This window comes from Hypanus sabinus, chromosome 8 (assembly GCF_030144855.1).
Source record: "Hypanus sabinus isolate sHypSab1 chromosome 8, sHypSab1.hap1, whole genome shotgun sequence".
Taxonomy (NCBI): domain Eukaryota; kingdom Metazoa; phylum Chordata; class Chondrichthyes; order Myliobatiformes; family Dasyatidae; genus Hypanus; species Hypanus sabinus.
In genome coordinates this window covers 128,045,005-128,066,561 of record NC_082713.1, presented here as the reverse complement: position 1 = coordinate 128,066,561, position 21,557 = coordinate 128,045,005, and the positions used below count along the sequence as shown (strand labels likewise).

The window sequence follows — 21,557 nt, the reverse complement described above, 5'->3', positions numbered from 1 at the left end:
GGGTTCAGAGGAGACTTAGCTGGATGTTGACTGGATTAGAGAGCCTGTTTTATGAGGAAAGGTTGGACAAATTAGGGCTTGAGGCTGAGAATAAGCAGTGACTTGATAAAAGTGTGTATGATATTAAGAGACATAGCTACAGTGGACAGCCAGTGACCTTTTCCCAGGACAGAAAAGGTTAATGAGAGGAATGTATAAAAAAGATGTCTGATGATTTTTTTTTAAACACAGATAGTGGCAAGTGCTCAGAATGCGTTGCTGGGATTGTGGGAAAGTCAAATACATTAAGAACATTTAAAAGACTCTTAAGCAATGGATGATAGAAAAATGTAGGGCTATATGGGAAGGAAGAATTAGATTGATCTTGGTTTAGGCTGAAAATCCAGCACATTGCCATGGACCAATGTGCCAATGGGCCTGTACTGTGTTTAACTGTTTTATGTTCCATGTTCTATGAAATGGGTCTTTTCTATTTACCCCTGCTCTTCAATTGACTTTGCTCAGCTTTCTCTGTCCCAAATAAAACAACCTGAACTTCAATTCTTCCTCACAGTCACATGTTTTATAGTCCTGGAAACATCCTGGGTAACCTCCTGCCTTCTCTGCAGTGTAATCACACCTGTCATGGAATGTGGTGACTGGAACTCTCTAAAGTACACAGGTTATGGTCCAATTCAGTGTTGGATTTAGTTTGAGCATCACTTCCGTAGTTGTATACTCGATGCTTCAAACAATAACCATGACAATTCAAACAATCTCCATAGCCATGAGAATGTTTGAATTCCCACTGCTACATGATTACGCTGCAGAACCACAAGCCTTGCTTTTAGAAGTGGAAATATTTGGTTTGGGTTCTTCAAGGATGAAATGTAAAAGGTCAAACCTGTGCATGATGTTCTGTTCCCGGGTCTCAGGGTGTACCCTGGGTGACAGTCACAGTGGTAACTGCCCACCGTGTTCACACAGAGCTGGGAGCAGCCGCCATTGTCCTGCAGACATTCATCCACATCTGAAAAGCAGGGGCATGTTATAACTACTAGGCTACAAGACAAAGGAACAGATTCTGTCATTTGAACTCAGCTGATTTATTTTATCCCTCAACCCCATTCTCCTGTCTTTTCCCCATAACATTTCATGTACCTATCAACCACCGTTTTAAATACACACAATGACTTGGCCTCCACAGCTGAATGTGGCAATGAATTCCACAGAATCACCTCCCTCTGGCTACAGAAACTCCTCCTCATTTCTGCACTAAAGAATATTTGTTGTATTTTGAGGTCTTAGCAACTTCATCACGTCAACTCTATTTTGGCTTTTCAATAGCAAGCACAGGCCCAGAGCTATGAAATATCCTCATAAGTTAACCCTTTCATTCCTAGCGTCATTCTCATAAACCTCCTCTGTACCCTCTCCAATGCTAACATATCCTTTCTTAGATCTGGGGCCCCAAGCTACTCACATTACCACAAATTTGTTCTGATCAATGTCATATAAAGCTTTAGCATTACATTCTTGCTTTTCTATTTCAGTATTCTGGAAATGAATGCTAACATTCAAACCTGTGCACGTTGTTCTGTTTCCGGGTCTCAGGGTGTACCCTGGGTGACAGTCACAGTGGTAACTGCCCACCGTGTTCACACAGAGCTGGGAGCAGCCCCCATTGTCTTGCAGGCATTCATCCACATCTGAAAAGAAGAGGCATGTGTCATGCTCATTTTTAATTTATATTGTATGCTTATATAGATGCTCTGCTAAAACAATGGGACATGTTTTAAACCCTTAGGATCGCATGAATTAAGATTATAGGCTCAATTTTCACACTTTTAAAAAACTAAATGTTCAAATTAATTTAACCCTGGTGTGAAGTTGGTGAGATCAAAACAAAATCCATTTCAATTCACTGGCTGGTTAGTTTACTACTAGGCAGCTTAGGTGGATAGAAATATACTCAAAATTGCTCACTGGTCACAAGAGCCTCCCTTAACAACAGAATATGAGACAGTGAGGTAGAAAGACGGAAAGAATGTCAGAGATAGCAATTAAGATTGTGAGGGGTAGAGAAATAGAGGGAGAAATAGGGAGTAAGTTATATAGAGAGATAGAGGGAGTGGTAGAGTGTGTGTGTGAGAGAGAGCGAGAGAGGGAGTGTGAGAGAGAGAGAGGGAGGGTGGTAGACTGAGAGAGAGAGGGTGTGTGAGAGAAGGAGAGAGGGGGAGGGAGGGAGGGGGAGAGTGGGAGAGAGAGGGAGAGGAAGAGGGAGAGGGGAGGGAGGGCAAGGCGAGGGGAGGGGGAGGGGGAGAGTGGCAGAGGGAGAGGGGGAGGGGGAGAGGGGGAGGGGGAGAGGGGGAGGGGGAGGGGGGGAGGGAGAGGGGGGGGAGGGGGAGAGGGGGAGGGGGAGAGGGGGAGGGGGAGGGGGAGGGGGAGGGGGAGGGGGAGGGGGAGGGGGAGAGGGAGGGGGAGAGGGAGAGGGAGGGGGAGAGGGAGAGGGAGGGGGAGAGGGAGAGCGATTGGACATAATATGTTAGTGCACAGTTAACGTAATTTAGTGTTTGATGGTCAGCATGGACTCAATGGACTGAGGGACCTGTTTCACTCTGTAAGAATGATTTGTAGTTTAGCTTTTCTTCAACTAACTCATTATTTTGGCTGTCATAATCAGAGTTGATCACTTCTTGAATTTTACAGTTCTCTCCTCCAAATGTAAATTGGTTCTTTAAGTAGACTGTAGGGATCATCCAGTCAAATTTCCAGTATGGATCTTACAAGATAACTTTGGGATGTCTTTATCATCTACTGTGCTAACTTACTTTTTAACATCTTCTCTGCCCAATTCTGTTCTCAACCAAGTTGCCTACAAATGTCAGTTTGAATTTGAGAGAGCACAGCTCTCCAAATGCCTCACATGATTCTCCTTATGAGAACCGCTTTGCTAAAAACCACAAGAAATTGAGGGAGTTGTGAACACAGTCTATCAAATACAACATCCTCTCCTCATCCACTCTGTCTATATTTCCCTCTTTCTCAGGAAAGCTGCCAATGTTATCAAGGCCCCCTCTCTCCTGTCATTCTTTCTTCTCTGCTGACCCACGACTGTGCTGCAACACACAGCCTGAACCACATCATCCAGTTCGCCAATGATACGACCATGGTGGGTCTCATCAGCAAAAACGACGAGTCAGCTTACAGAGAGGAGGTGCAGCGGCTAACGGACTGGTGCAGAGCCAACAACCTGTCCCTTAATGTGAACAAAACAAAAGAGATGGCCGTTGACTTCAGGAGTGACCACTCTCCGCTGAACATCAACGGCTCCTCGGTAGAGATCGTTAAGAGCACCAAATTTCTTGGTGTTCACCTGGCGGAGAATCTCACCTGGTCCCTCAACACCAGCTCCATAAGCAAAGAAAGCCCAACAGCGTCACCACTTTCTGCGAAGGCTGAGGAAATTCCATCTCCCACCCCCCATCCTCATCACATTCTACAGGGGTTGTATTGAGAGCATCCTGAGCAGCTGCATCACTGCCTGGTTCGGAAATTCCACCATCTCGGATCGCAAGACCCTGCAGCGGATAGTGAGGTCAGCTGAGAAGGTAATCGGGGTCTCTCTTCCCACCATTAGAGACATTTACAGCACATGCTGCGTCCGCAAAGCAAACAGCGTTACGAAGGATCCCACAGACCCCTCATACAAACTCTTCTCCCACCTGCCATCTGGGAAAAGGCACTGAAGCATTCAGGTTCTCAGGGCGTTTGGATGGAAAAACTTGATAAGATATTTTATTACACCCTCTCAGAAATCCCATTATGATTGTAACCTCCCTGTTTGCTGGAGAAATTGTGGAAATCAAAATGCAAATTATTATCATAGTTTTTAGGACTGCCCTGTTATCAAAAACTATTGGAGGGGGATACAAAATGCCCTACAAGACATCTTTAAATGTGAAATACCCTTAGAGAGTAAGACCATATATTTTGGATATATACCTCAAGAATGGTTGAAAAGAGATAAATATTTAATGAATATACTGATGGTGGCTGGTAAAAAGACTCTTACTAGGAAATGGTTACCACAGGAGAGCCCAACTTTAAATGCATGGATGGAAATTACAATGGACATTTACAAAATGGAGAAGGTAACGCATCTGTTAATCATAAGCTGGAACAATTTGATTCATACTGGGAAAAATGGTTTAACTACATAATGCCTCATAGGCCTGATTTTATTCTCACAGATCAATGAATCTGTTGCTAAAAAAAAATCACTCCCTACTTGTACATAGTTCTTTCCTTTTGCTTGTTTTTTCTTTCCGCTCTTTTCTATAAGTGTATACCTCAGATAAATACTTGTGGAGATTTGTGATATATATGATTATATGATATATATGTACAATGTCTGAAATACATCTTATGGAAATGTTTGTTTGATGATGAACTTCAATAAAAACATAAATTACTAAAAAAGCATTCGGGCTCTCACGACCAGTCTGTGTAACAGTTTCTTCCCCCAAGCCATCAGACTCCTCAATACCCAGAGACTGGACTGACACCAACATACTGCCCTCTACTGTGCCTATTGTCTTGTTTATTATTTATTGTAATGCCTGTATTGTTTTGTGCACTTTATGCAGTCCTGGGTAGGTCTGTAGTCTAGTATAGTTTTTTTTTCTGTGTTGTTTTTACGTAGTTCAGTGTAGTTTTTGTACTGTTTCATGTAGCACCATGGTCCGGAAAAACATTGTCTTGTTTTTACTGTGTACTGTACCAGCAGTTATGGTCAAAATGACAATAAAAAAGTGACTTGACTTGACGTGACTTCCACCCCCTCCCTCTGGACAGAAGATACAGAAGTTTAAAATGCACAACACAAGACTTGAGCACAGTTTCTCATCTATTATTATAAGACTTAAATGGACCTCTTGTACAAGAAAGGTGAACTTTTGGTCTCACTATCTACCTTATCATGACCCTTACATCATACTTATCGACCCTGACTGCAGTTTCCCTGTAACTATAACATTATATTCTGCAATGTGTTTTTATTTCCTTGGCATTGTACTATCCCACTGTACCTATGTATGGGGTGATCTGACTGAACACAAAAGATTTTCACTGGATCTCAGTAAATGTGATAATAATAAAATAATTATCATTTGAACCTATACATTGTGCAGAGAATCTCAAAATGAGAGAGAACTGAGAGACTCACCAGAGTGGATGTTGAAGGTGAAAGGTCGGGAGGTCACCAGGCCATCTGAGGAGGTGTTCACCTGGATGATAGTCGTACACATGGACAGGGAGCCCAGACCTGAGATTCAAGTTAACAAAGTAAGCTATAAATATATGGAAAACAATTTCCATGGAAACACCTGATCTTCTCTGAGAATTCAACAAGTAGATCATGGCAATGTATAGCAATGAACCACAAGTTCAACACTCCGTCCGCAAAAATACCAACTGCTGGAGGCACTCTGCAGTTTAGACAGCATCTAGGAGGGAAAGGAACTGTCGATGTTGCGGATTGAGAACCTCCAACTCTCAGTGTGTGTCACTGAGGCAAACTTCCAGTGACTGGGACTGGGAGTCTCTGTTTTGTCCTGTTTCTCTTGTAACAAGTTTGATTCCCAGAGAACCAGCCTCAGTCTTCTTCCACACTTGAGCCCTTCACTGCTTCCAGAGCAACTGAAGATCCATTCCTCTCCAAGTATGCTTCCTGACTCACTAAGTTCCCCCAGTGTTTTGTTCCTTGTTATAGATTCCAACATCTACAGTCTTTTGTGTTTCCATTGAACATCCATCAGCAGTTTTAACCAGAAACATTAGCTCTACTCTCTGTGGATGCTGTCTAATCTTTATTTTCTGTATGTTTTTCAGACTTTCATCATATTCATTTTGTTATATTTTCATGCCATTGGCGGTCTGCTGAGCTCCCTCCCACATTACACACCCACTGAAGTTACATTCATCCAGAATTCTACCACTGTATTTGACCTCAGATCTTATCCATCATCCCTGTGCATGTGAAATCCCTTGTCTGAATGCATTCATTTTCAAAACTAAATCTTCAGTTTTAAATCCTTAAGTGGTCTCTCTCTTCATCTCTGAGGCCTTCTCAGCCCTACAAGCTCCTTGGAATTCTGTTATCTTCTTTTTTCATGTTTATCAACATCACTCTCAAACTTCAGTTCTGCTTTTTCCCCCATGGACCTCCACATTTCCCTCCTCTTAATTAAATCATTTACAAAAACCCAGCACCTGAGGAAATTTCACATTGATCTTGGTGGAGAGTGAATTGAGATACAGTAGTTGTTGAGTTGGGCAGCCTCAGTGAGGACCTCTGTCAAATTTTGTCAACCAACTTAGGGAGGTCGATCTGCTGCAGCTCACTGGAATCTTAAAACTCACAGGCCACTCCACAAAGCAGAGATCTCTGCATCTGAGTCCTGGGCTTGGGAGTCCTTGCTTCATTTGTAATTGGTTTCTGTCTCTACCTCAAAACCAGTCAAAGGTCTGTCTCTGCCATCACTTCCTCTACGTCATCCAAGCACATAACTCTACCCTACGGCACTAAACCCCCATTTAATCCACTGTAGCTCTACATCACACATCATCCTGACATCATCATTCGACTACTCCATCCTCTCACTACAACACTGCACTACCCACATTCCCACAAAACCACTCCCACTGCTTCCCCTACACAACCTCATCTCAATAACTCCTATAACAGTCCACCTAACCACCCACCCTCCATACCACCAAACATCCTTTCTTACCCCCCAGCCTCACACCCTTCTGTTCGCACTACCCATCTCTACCCCTACAGTATCACACCACAACACCAAACTAATTGAACTAGTCATCAAATTCTGAACTGAAGCAACACCATCTCCCTATACAACATCCATATCCTTCCACTTGCTGCACATTCGTGTACCTATCTAAAAGCCTCTTCAACATCCCCATTTTATTTGTCTCCACCATCGCGTCAGGCAACCCATTCGGGTACTCACCACTCTGTGTAAACCACTTGCCCCACTCATCTCATTTGAAATTACCCCCTCACTCTAAATGCATGCACTTAGGTATCTTTTTTCTCAGCTCAAGTCAGTAAAAACTCATTTCACAATTGCTAAGAAACTATTCTATTCTAGTGGTGATTGGCTTTCTGGAGATTTACATAAATATTACTATGTAGGCCTAATTCTTTAATGCTATTGTGTAGTGATTTTGGGATGCCGCAAGTTCTAGATATTACAATTGGGATAATGTACACCCTGCTCATGTTCCATCATCTTTCAATTTCCTCTTTTAATTCAGCATATTTCTGGTATTTTCACTTATTGATTTTGGTACGTATATTTGGAATCGCTATATCTATTAAGTAAGATGTTCTAGCTTGTTTTTCCTGTAATATTATATCAAGATGGTTATTATGGATTGTCCTACCTGTAATAATAAATTGGTGGCAATGTAATATGTAAGACCCGAACTCTAAACTGGATCAGGCTTGTATGATGCAGTAGGGTATGATGCATTTTATGAGTTTGTATTTTAAAGCAAGGTTTTACTGAATTATGTTTTTCACTTGATTGTGGATGTGTAAGTTATCAGATTGAGTTAACCTGGTGCTGAGCCCTGTAATGTCTTGGATTGCTTCTGGTTTCTCTTGTCATTTCTGCATTTATCGTCTTGAATTTGTCGTTCTTTTATTATGTATTTTTGATATTTTTTTGTGTTAACCACCTGATCCTGTATTGCTACAGGGACCCCTCTCTGTTGCTGTGAAGAGATCTCCAACTCTGAGCCAGGCATTCGACGCCTCCTTGTTGATATCTAGTCTGCTCAGACTGTGGGGATGTCTTCCATGGAGGGTCATGCTTTTCCATTCATTAACATTTTCTTCTGTAGTGATAATTTCTTCATTTTTCTGGGTTGGGCTTTCTCTTAAGTTTAGGGGTAAGTACGTCCTGTTTTCATTGATGAAAATATACCCTCAGAAGTTTTATCTCACTGTTGTGGAATCTCTTATGTCTGTTATTCCTCTTCCTCCTTCTATCCGAGATAGTGTTAATGTAAGTGTGTTCAAATGCACATCGTGTTTTTTAAAATTTGTCATTTCAGTTGTTATTTCTCTTTGTAAATTTTCCAGATCAGTTTCAGACCAAGTTATTATGTCAAAGGAATACATTAATATGGGAATAGTGAAGCTGTTTTATTGCCTTTGCTGTAGTTTTACTTTTGAGCTCTGTTTGGCAGATTTTCTTAAACCTTGAAGTAAGTTCTCTGGAAAGTTTTCCCTATATAGCACTATATTTGCTTGTTGAGATCCCAGATATTTATACAGCATGTTTCATATTCACCCATAGATTGTATTGTATCTTGCTGCTGTTTTATAATCTACTAGCTCCATTGCAACCTTTTTAATGGTTAATGTTCTGCATTTATCTAGTTCTAAGTTCCTGTTTATATCTTTAGAAAATAGTTCTACTATTTGAGTTAATTGCTTTAGTTTTACTGATGAAGGAGTGAATAATTTCAGATTGTCTATTATATTGAGGGGTTTCAAGGTATAATTCGTTTGCTTGTCTCTGATTTGACATCCCATTTTTGTCTTATTCAGTAAATTAGGGACAAGCGAAAATCTGCAAATGCTGGAAATCCAAGCAACACAAACAAAATGCTGGAGGAACTCAGCAGGCCAGGCAGCACCCATGGAAGAAAAGTATAGTCAACATTTCGGGTAAATTAGAGAGCAGGTTTAAAGCTAGCCAAATCCATAGTGGGCTAAGAGAGACACTAGAGAAAATGCCTCAGTTTATTTTGATAACGGTAGTTGTTCATTTTTGGTTGTTAATAGAGTGATTATGGTATGTCAATGCTTCATTAGATATTGCAGAAATCTCACAAGGATTGCGTGTAATTTATATACATTAAGAGTTTCTATTAATCATGAGCATGGGATGGAATATTATTATTATTCTTTGTGTATTTGCATAGTTTGTTGTCTTTTGCACACTTGTTATCCACGCAGTTGGTGCAGTCTTTCGTTGGCTCTTTTATGGTTATTGGATTTATTGAGTATGACTGCAAGAAAATGAATTTCCGGGTTGCACACGGTCACACACACACACACACACACACGCATGCACGCACGCACGCACGGACACACACATAATTTGAAAATAAATTTACTTTGAACCCTCCAGTTTCCAATACCCCACTCTATCTCTAAACCACTCATACTGCATCACATCAATCCTAACACCAGCTCCACTTCCACTAATCCCCCTCCCCCTACAACACTGTATCAACCACATTCCCACACCATCCCTGCTTCCCCAAACCATCCTTACTCCTATAGCACACCACCAACCCCCCATCTGCACTACCCTGCTATATCACACCATTTCCTCTTTCCCCAATAACCTCACTCCTACAACACTGCACAGCACCCACCAACCCCACCTTCCTTACCCCACAGCACTTCTATACCCTCACACCACTGTTGTTTCACTTAATCAGTTCTACCCTGACGATACTAAACCAAAACACCAACCTGGAAAGGGTATTCAGAAAGACAAATTCAGCAGCTGAGCACTCACTCAATTTGTCAATATTGACTGATGAGAATAGACCTGGAACACCTTACCTGTTAAAATTAAAGTGGTCATGTTTGCAGGCTGAGAGCTCTGTATCTGCTGGACCCCACCGGTGTGGTTTGTACAATTGATATTAATTTGATAGTCGAGGATCACAATTCCTGGAATTGGATTGACTCCCCACGTCAGTGTGATGTTAGGTCCTCTAACGTTGGCACCTACAGTCTGCACCATGTTCCTAATGTCTGTGCAAGAAGGTAGAAGAGAGATAAATAGATGAGTAGATGGTTTCTCTGGTTTGAGGCTTTGATGAGCTTCAGAAAGATTTTCCAGGACACCAATAGTCAGCTTTTGTTTGTGGCAACATCTCTCATTGATTCAGAAGGTTCCAGGTTCCAGTCTGACTCCAGACAGATCTAGCCTAATATGAGGAAAGTTTCAACACCAGCAGTAAAATGCCCAGCCATGTCCTGTTCACTGTTTAATGCTCCAAATGCATCACACTCCAGACCTGTGCTGTCCAAAACTCTGATCCACTCTTACAGCCATGGTATCCATGTGTCCAGTCCAGTTGGGTTTATGGCCAAACTTAAAAAGTGAACAGGGCCTGTTGGGGCTTTCTGTGGAGATTGAGATCATGGAAGCTGTTGCTTATGGATCTTAATTACAGATTTTAAAAAAATGAACGGGGCCTGCTGTGATTTCGGTGTTTAAGATACAAAGATTGGTGGAGGGGCAGGTAGTGTTGAGGGAACAGGTAGGATGTAGAAGGACTTAGACAGATTAGGAAAATGGGCAAGAAAGTGGCAAATGAAATATAATGTTGAAAAATGCATGGTCATGCACTTTGGGAGTAGAAATAAATGTGCAGACTATTTTCTAAGTGGAGAGAAAATCCAGGAATCTGAGATGCAGAGGGACTTGAGAGTCCTTGTGCACAACACCCTGATGGTTAACTTGCAGGATGAGTCAGTGGTGAGGAAGGCAAATGCCATGTTAGCATTCATTTCAAGTGGTCTAAAATACAAGAGCAAGAGCAAGGATGTTATGCTGAGGTTTTATAAGGCACTGGTGAGTTCTGACCTTGAGTATGCTGAACAGTTTTGGGCCCCTTATCTTAGAAAAGATGTGCTGGCATTGGAGAGGTTCCAGAGGAGGTTCACAAGGATTATTCCAGGAATGAAAGGGTTATCATACGAGGAACATTTGATGGCTAGGGGTCTATACTCACTAGAATTCAGAAGGATGAGGAGGGATCTTATTGAACCTTTCGAATGTGGAAAGGCCTAGGACAGAGTAGATGTGGAAAGAATGTTTCCCTATGTGGGAGAGTCGAGGACAAGATGGCGCAGCCTCAGGATAGAGGGGCACCCTTTCAAAACAGAGATGCAGAGAAATTTCTTTAGCCAAAGGCTGGTGACGTTGTGGAATTTGTTGCCACAGGCAGCTGTGGAGGCCAGGTTATTAGGTGTATTTAAGGCAGAGATTGATAGGTTCTTGATTGGACATGGCATCAAAGATTACGGGGAGAAGGCCGGGAACTGGGGTTGAGGAGGAGATACTGTTATGAATGAGGGGCCGAAGGGGCGGGAGCAGCCCCCTCCTTCCGGACAATCGCAAGAGCACTATTAATTCGGGTCTCGGTCCCAGGCAAATGAGAGACAATGTAACGGTTTTGGCCATGGCTTTTAGAGACACCTGTGCTAAGTGCATGACCCTGCTACGTGACAGCTACCATGGATATGGACACCCTCAGGCAATGTGGGGGTGGGGATTGCAACACCCTACTTTGATGGACATCTACAACTCTGCAAGTCAAGATAAAAGGGGACTGCTGAAGGTGGTACCCCAGAGAGAGAGACGCACCAGAAGGACTCGATCGCTCAACGCTCCCGTGATAGCTGGAAGCCAGTCAAAAGCCACGTGCGCTCCGTAACTTCTCTGCCTGGGGAGCGGGTGGCTGATAATACCGCGAAGGACTTCGAACTAATAACAGGGAAACAACGCTCCCCTGATTCAACGGTGTTGCTTCGTCAAAGACCCGGGCAAGTTTTTCCCGTTTCTCCTCACTCTCTCTGAAACACGTGAAACCCAGCGATTCCCCAAAAAGACTGAAGCCTGTAGACTTCTGAGTGACTTTTATATTTCCAACGGACAATATATTATCCCCTAGACAGCAGTCGAGATTATTTCTTAATGATGATTATTGCTATACCCGCGCTTTAGATTGAGTTTTGCCGATGTATATGTTCTGAGTGTTTGTATTAACCTTACTTTTGTGCCCCCCTTCATGAATAAAACCGTTCGAAAATAGTGCCATCTGACTCCAACGGACCTCTCTATCTTTGCTGGTGAGTTATCCAGTTACGGGATACGTAACAATACAAAAAAGGATCAGCCATGATTGAATGGCAGAGTAGACTCGATGAGCCAGATGGCCTAATTCTGCTCCCATGTCTTATGGTCTTACGGTCTTAAAATCATGGAAGCATCTGCTTGTGGATCTTAGCGCCAGTGGGGCCCATTGAGACCTTCTGCAGAGCTTGAGATCATTTGGCAAGGGCCAATAAAAAGAAGTTAGGATTTAGGCTTTTGTTGCCCTGGGACAGGGTTAGAGTGGGGAGCTTGAGGCTTTAAATAAAGAATCTCTGGCAAGAAGAAAGAGAAGGCCAGGGTAAGTTTCTAGGAATTTTTTTTTCCTTCTGTCTTTCTTATTACACATTTAGAGCAGTGAGAATGGCAATCAGGACAGGAGAGTTCTCTCTTGTGAGATGTGAGATGACAGGGAAACCTCTAGTGTCCCTCACAACTGCACCTGCAGGAAGTGTACACAGCTGCAGCTTCATACAGATCATACTAGGGAAATGGAGCCGGAGCTGAATGGTCTTCAGCTCATTTGAGAGATGGAGTGGTCCAGGAGATACAAGGCGGTAGTTACACTTAAGGTGCAGGACAAGGTAACTGGGTGACCTTCTGAGGGTGAAGGGGGAGAAGCAGCCAATGCAGGGCAACCCTATGGCTGTTCCCCTCGATAACAAGTATAGTGTTTTGGATACAATTTCGGGGGGAGGGGCGGGGAAGAAATGACCAAGCAGAGGAATGCCACTGCAGTCAGATCGCTGGCACTGAATCCGACTCTGTGACACAGAACGGAAAGGGGTAGGGAAGAGGCAAGCAATATTGATAGGGGATTCATTGGTTAGGGAACAAACAGGAGATAATGTGGACATGAATGAGATTCCCAGATGGTATGCTTCCTCCCAGGTGCCATTGTCACAGACATGCTGGATTGAGTCCATAGCATTGTTAAGGGTGTGGGTGAGCAGCCAGAGGTTGAGGTCCATGCAGGTACCAATAACATAGGCAGGAAGGGTGATGCATTTAGGGAGTTAGACACAGAGAGTGCTGGAAGAATTCAGCAGCTCAGGCAGTATCCATGGTAGTGAATGATCAGTTGATGTTTCTGGCCAAGACTCTTCATCAGGACTGGAAATGAAGGGGGAGGATGCCAGAATAAAAAGGTGGGGAGAAGAGGAAGACAGGTTATAAGGTGATGGGTGAAGTCAGGGGGGTGGGGAAGGGGTAATGAAGTGAGAAGCTGGAAGGTGATAGGTAGAAAAGGCAAAGGGCCAGAGAAGAACAGGCCACTGTGGGGAATAGAAGGCGAGGGAAGGGGGAGGGAAAGATTACTGGAAGGAGAAATTCATAAGGTGGAACATTCTATCCTCAGCAAGGGCTTACCTCTGTCCCCCTCTGCTTGCACCTCAGTGAGTTCTGTGTCCAGCCCAATGCCAAGCTCTTCTTCCATCACATCCACCTCTGAGCCCACTTCTTTACTAAAGATCTTCCACCCCACAACAAGGACCCCCTTCACTCCTGTCTCCATCCTTCCTCCTCTTCTTGGATACTGCACTCTGCTTCCCTGACTGCTCGGTACCTTTTAGTCTCTAATTGCTGATGAGACATCAACCAGCTTGACTTCAGCATTCCTCTCTCCTCCTGAACCTTGCCCCCCTCTCTCCACAGCAACCTCAACCTCACCATGAAATCCGCAGACGAAGGAGGCACTGTTGTAGTGTGGTGGACTGACCTTGATCTTGCAGAGGGCAGGCAGCAGTTCTCAAGCAGCTCATCTTCCCCTTGAAAAGGACCCCAGTCCAGACTATCAGGTGACTGTCTCCCACACCGTCATTAACTTCACCAATGTTGGCGATCTCCTATCCACTGCTACCAAACTCATAGTTTCCTCACCCTGCATTGCTTCTTTCTACCTCCTGTCCAACAGCCACAAACCTTTTTGTTCAGTTAGGCCCATTGTCTCTACCTGCTCCACCGAACTCGTGTCTAATACCTCGACTCCATTGTATCCTTTTTGGTTTAGTCCATTCCCACTTACATCTGCATCACTTCACATGCTCTCAATCTCCTCTTTTCTTTTTAAATCTTTTTATTAATTTTCAAATACATAGGCATAATAACAATAGTAGTACAGAGAGATTGTTGGTAAACAGTATATACGAGTAAAAGCTATAGATAACACAAATGTACTAAGCCTCCCAAACTCTTCATGTAAATAAACATGATAGAAAAAAAGAAAACATGTCAAAAATCTCCAAATAAGAAAACAAAGAAAAACTAACCTGAGCAAAAATAAACTAAACAAAGCTGGGCTATTATATTACATCAGAATCAATCAATAATGTCAATAACTCCGCTCCTCTATCCATATATTTAAGGTTAATAAAAAGGATTCAGAAAAGGTGAAGTTACATCATGTGAAAATGTTGAATAAATGGTCTCCAAGTTTCTTTGAATTTAATCAAAGGGTCAAAAGTGACACTTTTGATTTTTTCTAAATTTAAACAAGATTTAGTTTAGGAAAACCGTTGGAATATAGTAGGAGGATTAATCTCTTCCCAGTTCAATAAAATGGATCTTTTAGCCATTAATGTAACAAATGCAATCATCCAACAAGCTGAAGAAGATAGGTAATTATATTTCACCATTGGTAAGCCAAAAATTGCAGTAACAGGTTGAGGATATAAATCAATACGCAAAGCCGTTGAAATAATATCAAAAATGTCTTTCCAATATTTCTCCAAAAGAGGACAAGACCAGAACATATGAGTCAAAGAAGCTACCTCAGAATGACATCTATCATAGATAGGATTTATATTGGAGTAAAAACAAGCTAGCTTGTCTTTAGACATATGGGCCCCATGCACCACCTTAAATTGTATCAAGGCATGCTTAGCACATATAGAGGAGGAGCTAACTAATTGGAGAATTTTTTCCCATTTCTCCATAGGTAAAGAAAGTTGAAGTTCCCTTTCCCATTCATTCTTAATTTTATCTAATATACCTGGCTGTATTTTCATAATCATATCATAAATAGTTGCTATTAAACCCTTCTGATAAGGGTTTAAACCTGAAATTTTTTCCGTGGTATCAGTTGGATATGAATTCAAAAAAATATATAACATATTATTCAAAACGTTTCTAATTTGTAAGTATCTAAAAAAATGGGACCTGGGCATATTATATTTATTAGACAACTGTTCAAAATACACGAGTTATTCAAGAATAAGTCACAAAAACATGTTATACCTTTCGTTTTCCATAACAAAAAGGCTTGATCCATAACAGAGGGTTGAAACAAGAAATTAGATATAATAGAGCTTGATAGAATAAATTTGTTCAAGCCAAAAAATTTACAAAATTGAAAGCATATTCGTTGTTTATATTTAATTATTGGATTAACCATTTGTTCATTCAATTTAGAAAGAACAAAGGGAAGCAAGGTCCTTAAAATAGAAGCCAATGAAAACCCTTGTATGGACTTACATTTAAGGTTTACCCATTGTGGACTTTGAATAACATCCAAATCCTGTGTCCAAAATGTTAAATATCGGATATTAATTTCCCAGTAATAAAATCTAAAATTCGGCAATGCCAAACCACTATCCTTTTCAGACTTCTGTAAATATTTTTTACTTAACCTAGGACTTTTATTCTGCCATATGTATGAAGGAATTTTAGAATCAACAATAGCAAAAAAGGATTTAGAAATAAAAATTGGTAGTGCTTGAAATAAGTATAAAAACTTAGGTAAAATAATCATCTTAATAGCATTGATTTGACCAATCAGTGATAAAGACAATGGGGACCATTTAGTAAGCAATTGTTTAACCTGATCAATTAAAGGTAAAAAATTGACCTTAAATAAATCCTTATGCTTCTTAGTAATTCTAACACCCAAATAAGTAAAATAATCTGTAACTAATCTGAATGGTAAACATTTATAAATTGGAACCTGCATATTTAATGGGAAGATTTCACTCTTATTAAGATGCAGTTTGTAGCCAAAAAAGCTACTAAACTCAGCAAGCAGAGATATAACTGCAGGAATGGATTTCTCAGGATTAGAAATATATAGTAACAGGTAATCTGCATATAATGATAGCTTGTATGTCCCATTCCCACGGGTAACGCCAAATATATTGGGTGAGTCACAAATAGCAATAGCTAAAGGTTCCAAAGCAATATTGAATAATAAAGGGCTAAGAGGGCACCTTGCCTGGTGCCACGAAACAACTCAAAAAAGGGAGATCTTTGATTATTGGTAAATACTGAAGTGTAAGGGGTATTGTATATAAAGTTAATCCAAGATATAAATTTCGGACTAAAATTAAATTTCTCAGGAATACTGAGTAAGTATGGCCATTCAATTCTGTCAAATGCTTTCTCAGCGTCCAGTGAAATTACACATTCTGGAGTTATAGATGAGGGAGTGTAAACTATATTAATTAATCTCCTAATATTAAAAGATGAATAATAATTTTTAATAAATCCAGTCTGGTCGACAGAGATAATTTTTGGCAAAACAGTCTTCAATCTAGTTGCCAATATTTTAGAAGAAATATTGGAATCAACATTCAGCAAGGATATAGGCCTATATGATGCACATTCAGTAGGATCTTTATCTTTTTTTTAAGAATTAGGGAAATAGAGGCTTCGTAAAAAGATTGCAGTAACTTACCTATGGTTAATGCATCCTTAAAGATTTTACATAACCAAGGAGAAAGTATAGTAGAAAAGGATTTTTAAAAATTCTATCGTGTAACCATCTGGACCAGGTGCTTTACCTGACTTCATTGAAAAAAAAAGCCTCCTTTATTTCTTCTTCTGTAATAGGTGCATTTAAAGTTAAACATTCATTGAGTGATAATTTCAGAATATTCAATTTCCTTAAAAATTCATACATTATAGTGGAGTCATCAGGAGATTCTGATTGATATAAAGTAGTATAAAATTCTTGAAAAGATTTGTTTATCTCATCATGATCAACCATCAGAGTACCATCTCATTTACGCATCTTGATAATCTGGTGTTTAACCGAAGCAGTTGTCAATTGATTAGCCAGTAATTTACCAAATTTATCACCATGTATATAAAACTGTCTCCTAATTTTAATTAATTGATTTTCAATCGAGGATGTTAGTAATAGACTATGCTCCATTTGAAGTTCAACTCTCCCTTTATAAAGCTCCTTACTAGGAGCAATAGAATATTTCTTATCAATTTCTTTAATCTTGTCAACCAGCATCAGTATTTCATTATTGATTCATTTTTTTCACACCGGCAGAATATGAAATAATTTGTCCACGGATATATACTTTAAAAGTGTCCCATAATACCCCACTGGAAATTTCTTCCGTAAAATTTGTTGAAAAGAAAAAAATCAATCTGTTCCTTAATAAAATTGACAAAGTCCAAGTCCTGAAGTAGAATGGAATTGAACTGCCATTGTCTAGTACTAGAAAATGTATCCATTATTTTGATAGATAGTTTCAAGGGCACATGGTCAGAGATGGCAACAAATTTTAATTCCCTGGACCCGACTGCCTCATTTTCACCATGAATATCAAGTGCCTATGCATTTCTACCTCCCATCAAGAAGGCCTTAAAGCTCTCTGCTTTTTTCTCAGTAAAAGAACCAACTGGTTGCCCTCTGCCATTACCCTCCTTCTTCTGGCAGAACTGGTCCTCACCGTGAACAATTTCTCCCTCAGCTCTTCCTACTTTCTCCAAACTCAAGGGGCAGCCATGGGCACTTGCATGGACTCCAGCTAAGCCTGCCTTTCAGTTGGCTACATGGAACAGTCCAGGTCCCAAGCCTTCCCTGGTAATGCTCTCTGATGCTTTCTGCACTACAGTACATTGTTGACGGCATTGGTGCTACTTCACACACCCACGTTGAGCTCGACAACTTCATCAACCTTGCTTCCAACTTCCCCCCACCCTTAAATTCACTTGGTCCCTTTCTGACACTTCTCTCCCCTTTCTCAATATCTCTATCTCCATCTCTGGAAACAAACTATCAACTGAAATCTTTTATAACTCAACCGATTCCCACAGCTAGCTTAACTATACCTCTTCCCATCCTGTCTCCTGTAAAAATGTTATAACCTTTTCTCAGTTCCTTTGTCTTTGCCATATCTATCCCTGGGATGAAGCTTCCTTTCCAGAACATCAGAGATGTCCTCCTTCTTCAAAGGATAGTGTTTCCCTTCTTCCACTGTTGACGCTGCCTTCATCACATCCCATCCATAACCCAGACATCCATGCTCACCCCATATTCCTGTCAGCTTAACAGAGATGGAGTCCTTCTTGTTCTTACCTACCGCACCATGAGCCTAGGTATCCAACACATCATTCTTCACAACTTCCACCATCTTCAACATGATCCTACCAGCAAACACATCTCTGCCTCTTCCACCCTCAGAACTCTCCACTTTCCACAGGGTTCGCTTCCTCCATGATTCCCTTGCCCAATTGTCCCTCCTCACAAATCTCCCTCCTGGCACGTATCACTACAAGCAGCAAAAATGCTACACCTGCTGATTCAAACCCTCCCTCACCTCCATTCAGGGCACCAAACAGTCCTTCCGGGTGAGGAAGCTCCATCTGTGAATCTGGTGGGGTTGTCTATTGTATCTGGTGCTCCAGATGTGGCCTCCTCTACATTGCTGAGATTCCACATAAAGTGGGGGAATGCTTTGTGCAGAGCTTCTGCTCCATCTGCAAAAAGTGTAATTAACTGGCAGCTAACCATTGTAACTTCTATCCCCATTCCCATTCTGTCATGTCTGTCTACAGCCTCCTCTTCTGCTATGATGAGGTCACACTCAGGTTGAAGGAGCGGCATCACATATTCCATCTAGGTAGTCTCCAACCTGATAGCATGAACATCAATTTTTCCTTCAATAATTTTTTCCCTCCCCTTCCCTTTCCTTCTATTCACCACTCTGAACTCTTACCTCTTCTCCTCACCTGCCCAGTGCCTACCTCTGGTGCACCTCCTTCTTTCACATGGACCACACTCCTATCAGATTCATACTTCTTCAGCTATATGCCTTTTCCACCTATCACCTTTCAGTTTCTCTTTTCTCACCTGGCTTCACTTATCACTTTCTAGCTTGTCCTTCTTCCCTTTCCTCACCTTTCTGGCATCTACCCCCTTTCTTTCTTGTCCTGATGAAGAGTCTCAGTTTGATATGTCAACTGTTTATTTATCTCTATTGACGCTGCCTGACCTTCTGAGTTTCTCCAGCATTTTGTGTGGGTTGCTCTTGATTTTCCACCATGTGCAAAATCTGTGTCAGCTTCCTGTGTCAGGAAGCTGGATGCTATGTTAAAGGACAGGACCTCCAGAATGGAGACGTCCTGTTAAACTGTATTATCTTCCTATTTTTAGCCTCACTAGCACAAAACTTATAAAACCTTAGCATTACATCCTTGATTTTATATTCTAGTCCTCTCAAAATGAATGCTAACATTGCATTTGCCTTCCTTACCACTGACTCAACCTGCAAGTTAACCTGTAGGGAATCCCGCATGAGGTCTCCCAAGTACCTTTGTGCCCCTGATTTTTGAATTTCTTCCCTATTTAGAAAATAGTCTACATCTTTATTCCTTCTACCAAAGTACATGACCATACTCTGCTCTACACTACATTCTACCTGAAACATCTTTTCCCATTCTCCTCATGTTTCTAAGTCCTTCTTCAGACTTCCTGCTTCCTCAACACTACCTGCCACTCCACCATGTATCATTGGCAAACCACCACAAAGCCATCAATTCCATCACCCAAGTCATTGACATATAACATCAAAAGAAGCAAACCCAGCACTGACTCCTACAGAATACCACTAGTCTCTGCAGCCAGCCAGAAAAATCCCTCCTTATTCCCATGCTTTGCCTCCTGCCAGTCAGCCAATCTTCTATCCATGCTATTATCTTTCCTGTAATACCATGGGCTCTAATTTTATTAAGTAGACTCATGTGCAGCACCTTTTCCAAGGCCTTCGAAAAATCCAAGTAAGTAATATCTACTACTTCTCCTTTGTCTATTCTGCCTGATATTTTTTCAAACTATTCCAGGATTTTCCCTTAAGGAAAGCATGCTGACTTTAGCTTATGTATCATGTACCTCCAAGTACCCTGAAACATCATCATAATAATGGACTCCAACATCTTCCTAATCACTGAAGTCAGACTAATGGGCCTATAATTTCCTATCGTTTGCCTCCCACTCTTCTTAAAATGACATTTGCAATTTTCCAGTCCTTTGAAACAATTACAGAATCTAATGATTATTGAAAGATCACCACTAATACCTCCACAATCTCTTCAGCTACCTCTTTCAGAACACTGGGAAGTAGTCCATCTGATCCAGGTGACTTAATCTACCCTCAGACCTTTCAGCTTCTCAAGAACCTTGTGCTTAGTAATAGCAACTACACTCAGTTCTTACCCTGATGTTCTTGAACTTCTGGCATACTGTTGGTGTCTTCCTCAGTAAAAACTGACACAAAATACTTAACAAATTTGTCTACCACTTCTTTGTCTCCCATTGTTACATTTCCAGCATCATTTTCCTGTGGTCTGATATCCACTCTAAACTCTCTTTTACCCATTATATGTCTGAAAAAAACTTTGGGTATTGTCTTTTATATTATAAACTATCTACCTTCAGCTTTTCTCTCCTTGTGGTTTTTTTAGTTGCCTTCAGTTGGATTTTAAAAGCTTCCCAATCCTCTAACTTCCCACTAATTTTTGCTGTATTATATGCCCTCTTTTTTACTTTTATTATTGTATTTGACTTCCCTTTTCAGCCACAGTTGCCCCATAGAATACGCTTCTTCTTTGGGATGTATCTATTCTGAATCTTCAAAATTTCTCTCAGAAATCCCAGCCATTGCTGTTCTACTAATATTCCCTTTCAATGAACATTGACCTGCTCCTCTCTAATGCCTGTGTCTTATGCTTTACTCCACTGTAATAATGACACATCTGATTTTACCTTCTCCCTCTCCAACTGCAAGGTGAATTTAGTCATATTATGACTGCTGTCAGCAAAGGGTTCCTTTGCCTTAAAGTTCCCTACTCTTCTTTCCTATGCACAGTTAGAATGAATATTGATCATGATTAATGTATCACTGCACACTTATAATTAACCAGGAACAACAAGATTAATGATTTGTTTCGAATAAAAAAGGCATCCTTTATAAAATCCAGAGGAGGCTGATGACTAAGTCAAGAAGCAATTAATCAAAGGGGAGCTAGTAGCACAAAACCGTTTATAGCAATGAAATAAATTGTATGCTTCTTTTGCAGTTAACAATGAAGATATATAAAAGATTTGCAAGGGTATGTTCGTTGGCTGGAGAGAGAGTTCTGATTCTCCCCTTTATCTGTAGGGACAGGTCATATGTACTGTAAAATGCAGTCTGTTTCATATCGGCCATACAGAATAAAATATTGGAGCAGAATTAGGCTCAGTAGTGTAGTAGCTAGCCTGCTGCTATTACAGGGAGTTGGTATGTTCTACCCATGACTATGTGGATTTCCTTTGAGGGACCTGGTACTGCCACATTCCAAAGACGTTCAAATTGA

General features: G+C 41.1%; 1 protein-coding gene across 1 annotated transcript in view; it reads right to left on the bottom strand.

Annotated features, from left to right (window-relative positions):
* Window positions 1–21,557, bottom strand: part of LOC132397669 (uncharacterized) — a 258,258-nt gene that overhangs the window by 203,263 nt on the left and 33,438 nt on the right. The window contains exons 12-14 of the mRNA XM_059976438.1: window positions 9,650–9,844; window positions 5,207–5,305; window positions 1,563–1,688 (exon numbers count right to left, since the gene is read on the bottom strand). Of these exons, the coding sequence (XP_059832421.1) occupies window positions 1,563–1,688; window positions 5,207–5,305; window positions 9,650–9,844 (420 nt within the window). The remainder of the gene's footprint in view (window positions 1–1,562; window positions 1,689–5,206; window positions 5,306–9,649; window positions 9,845–21,557) is intronic.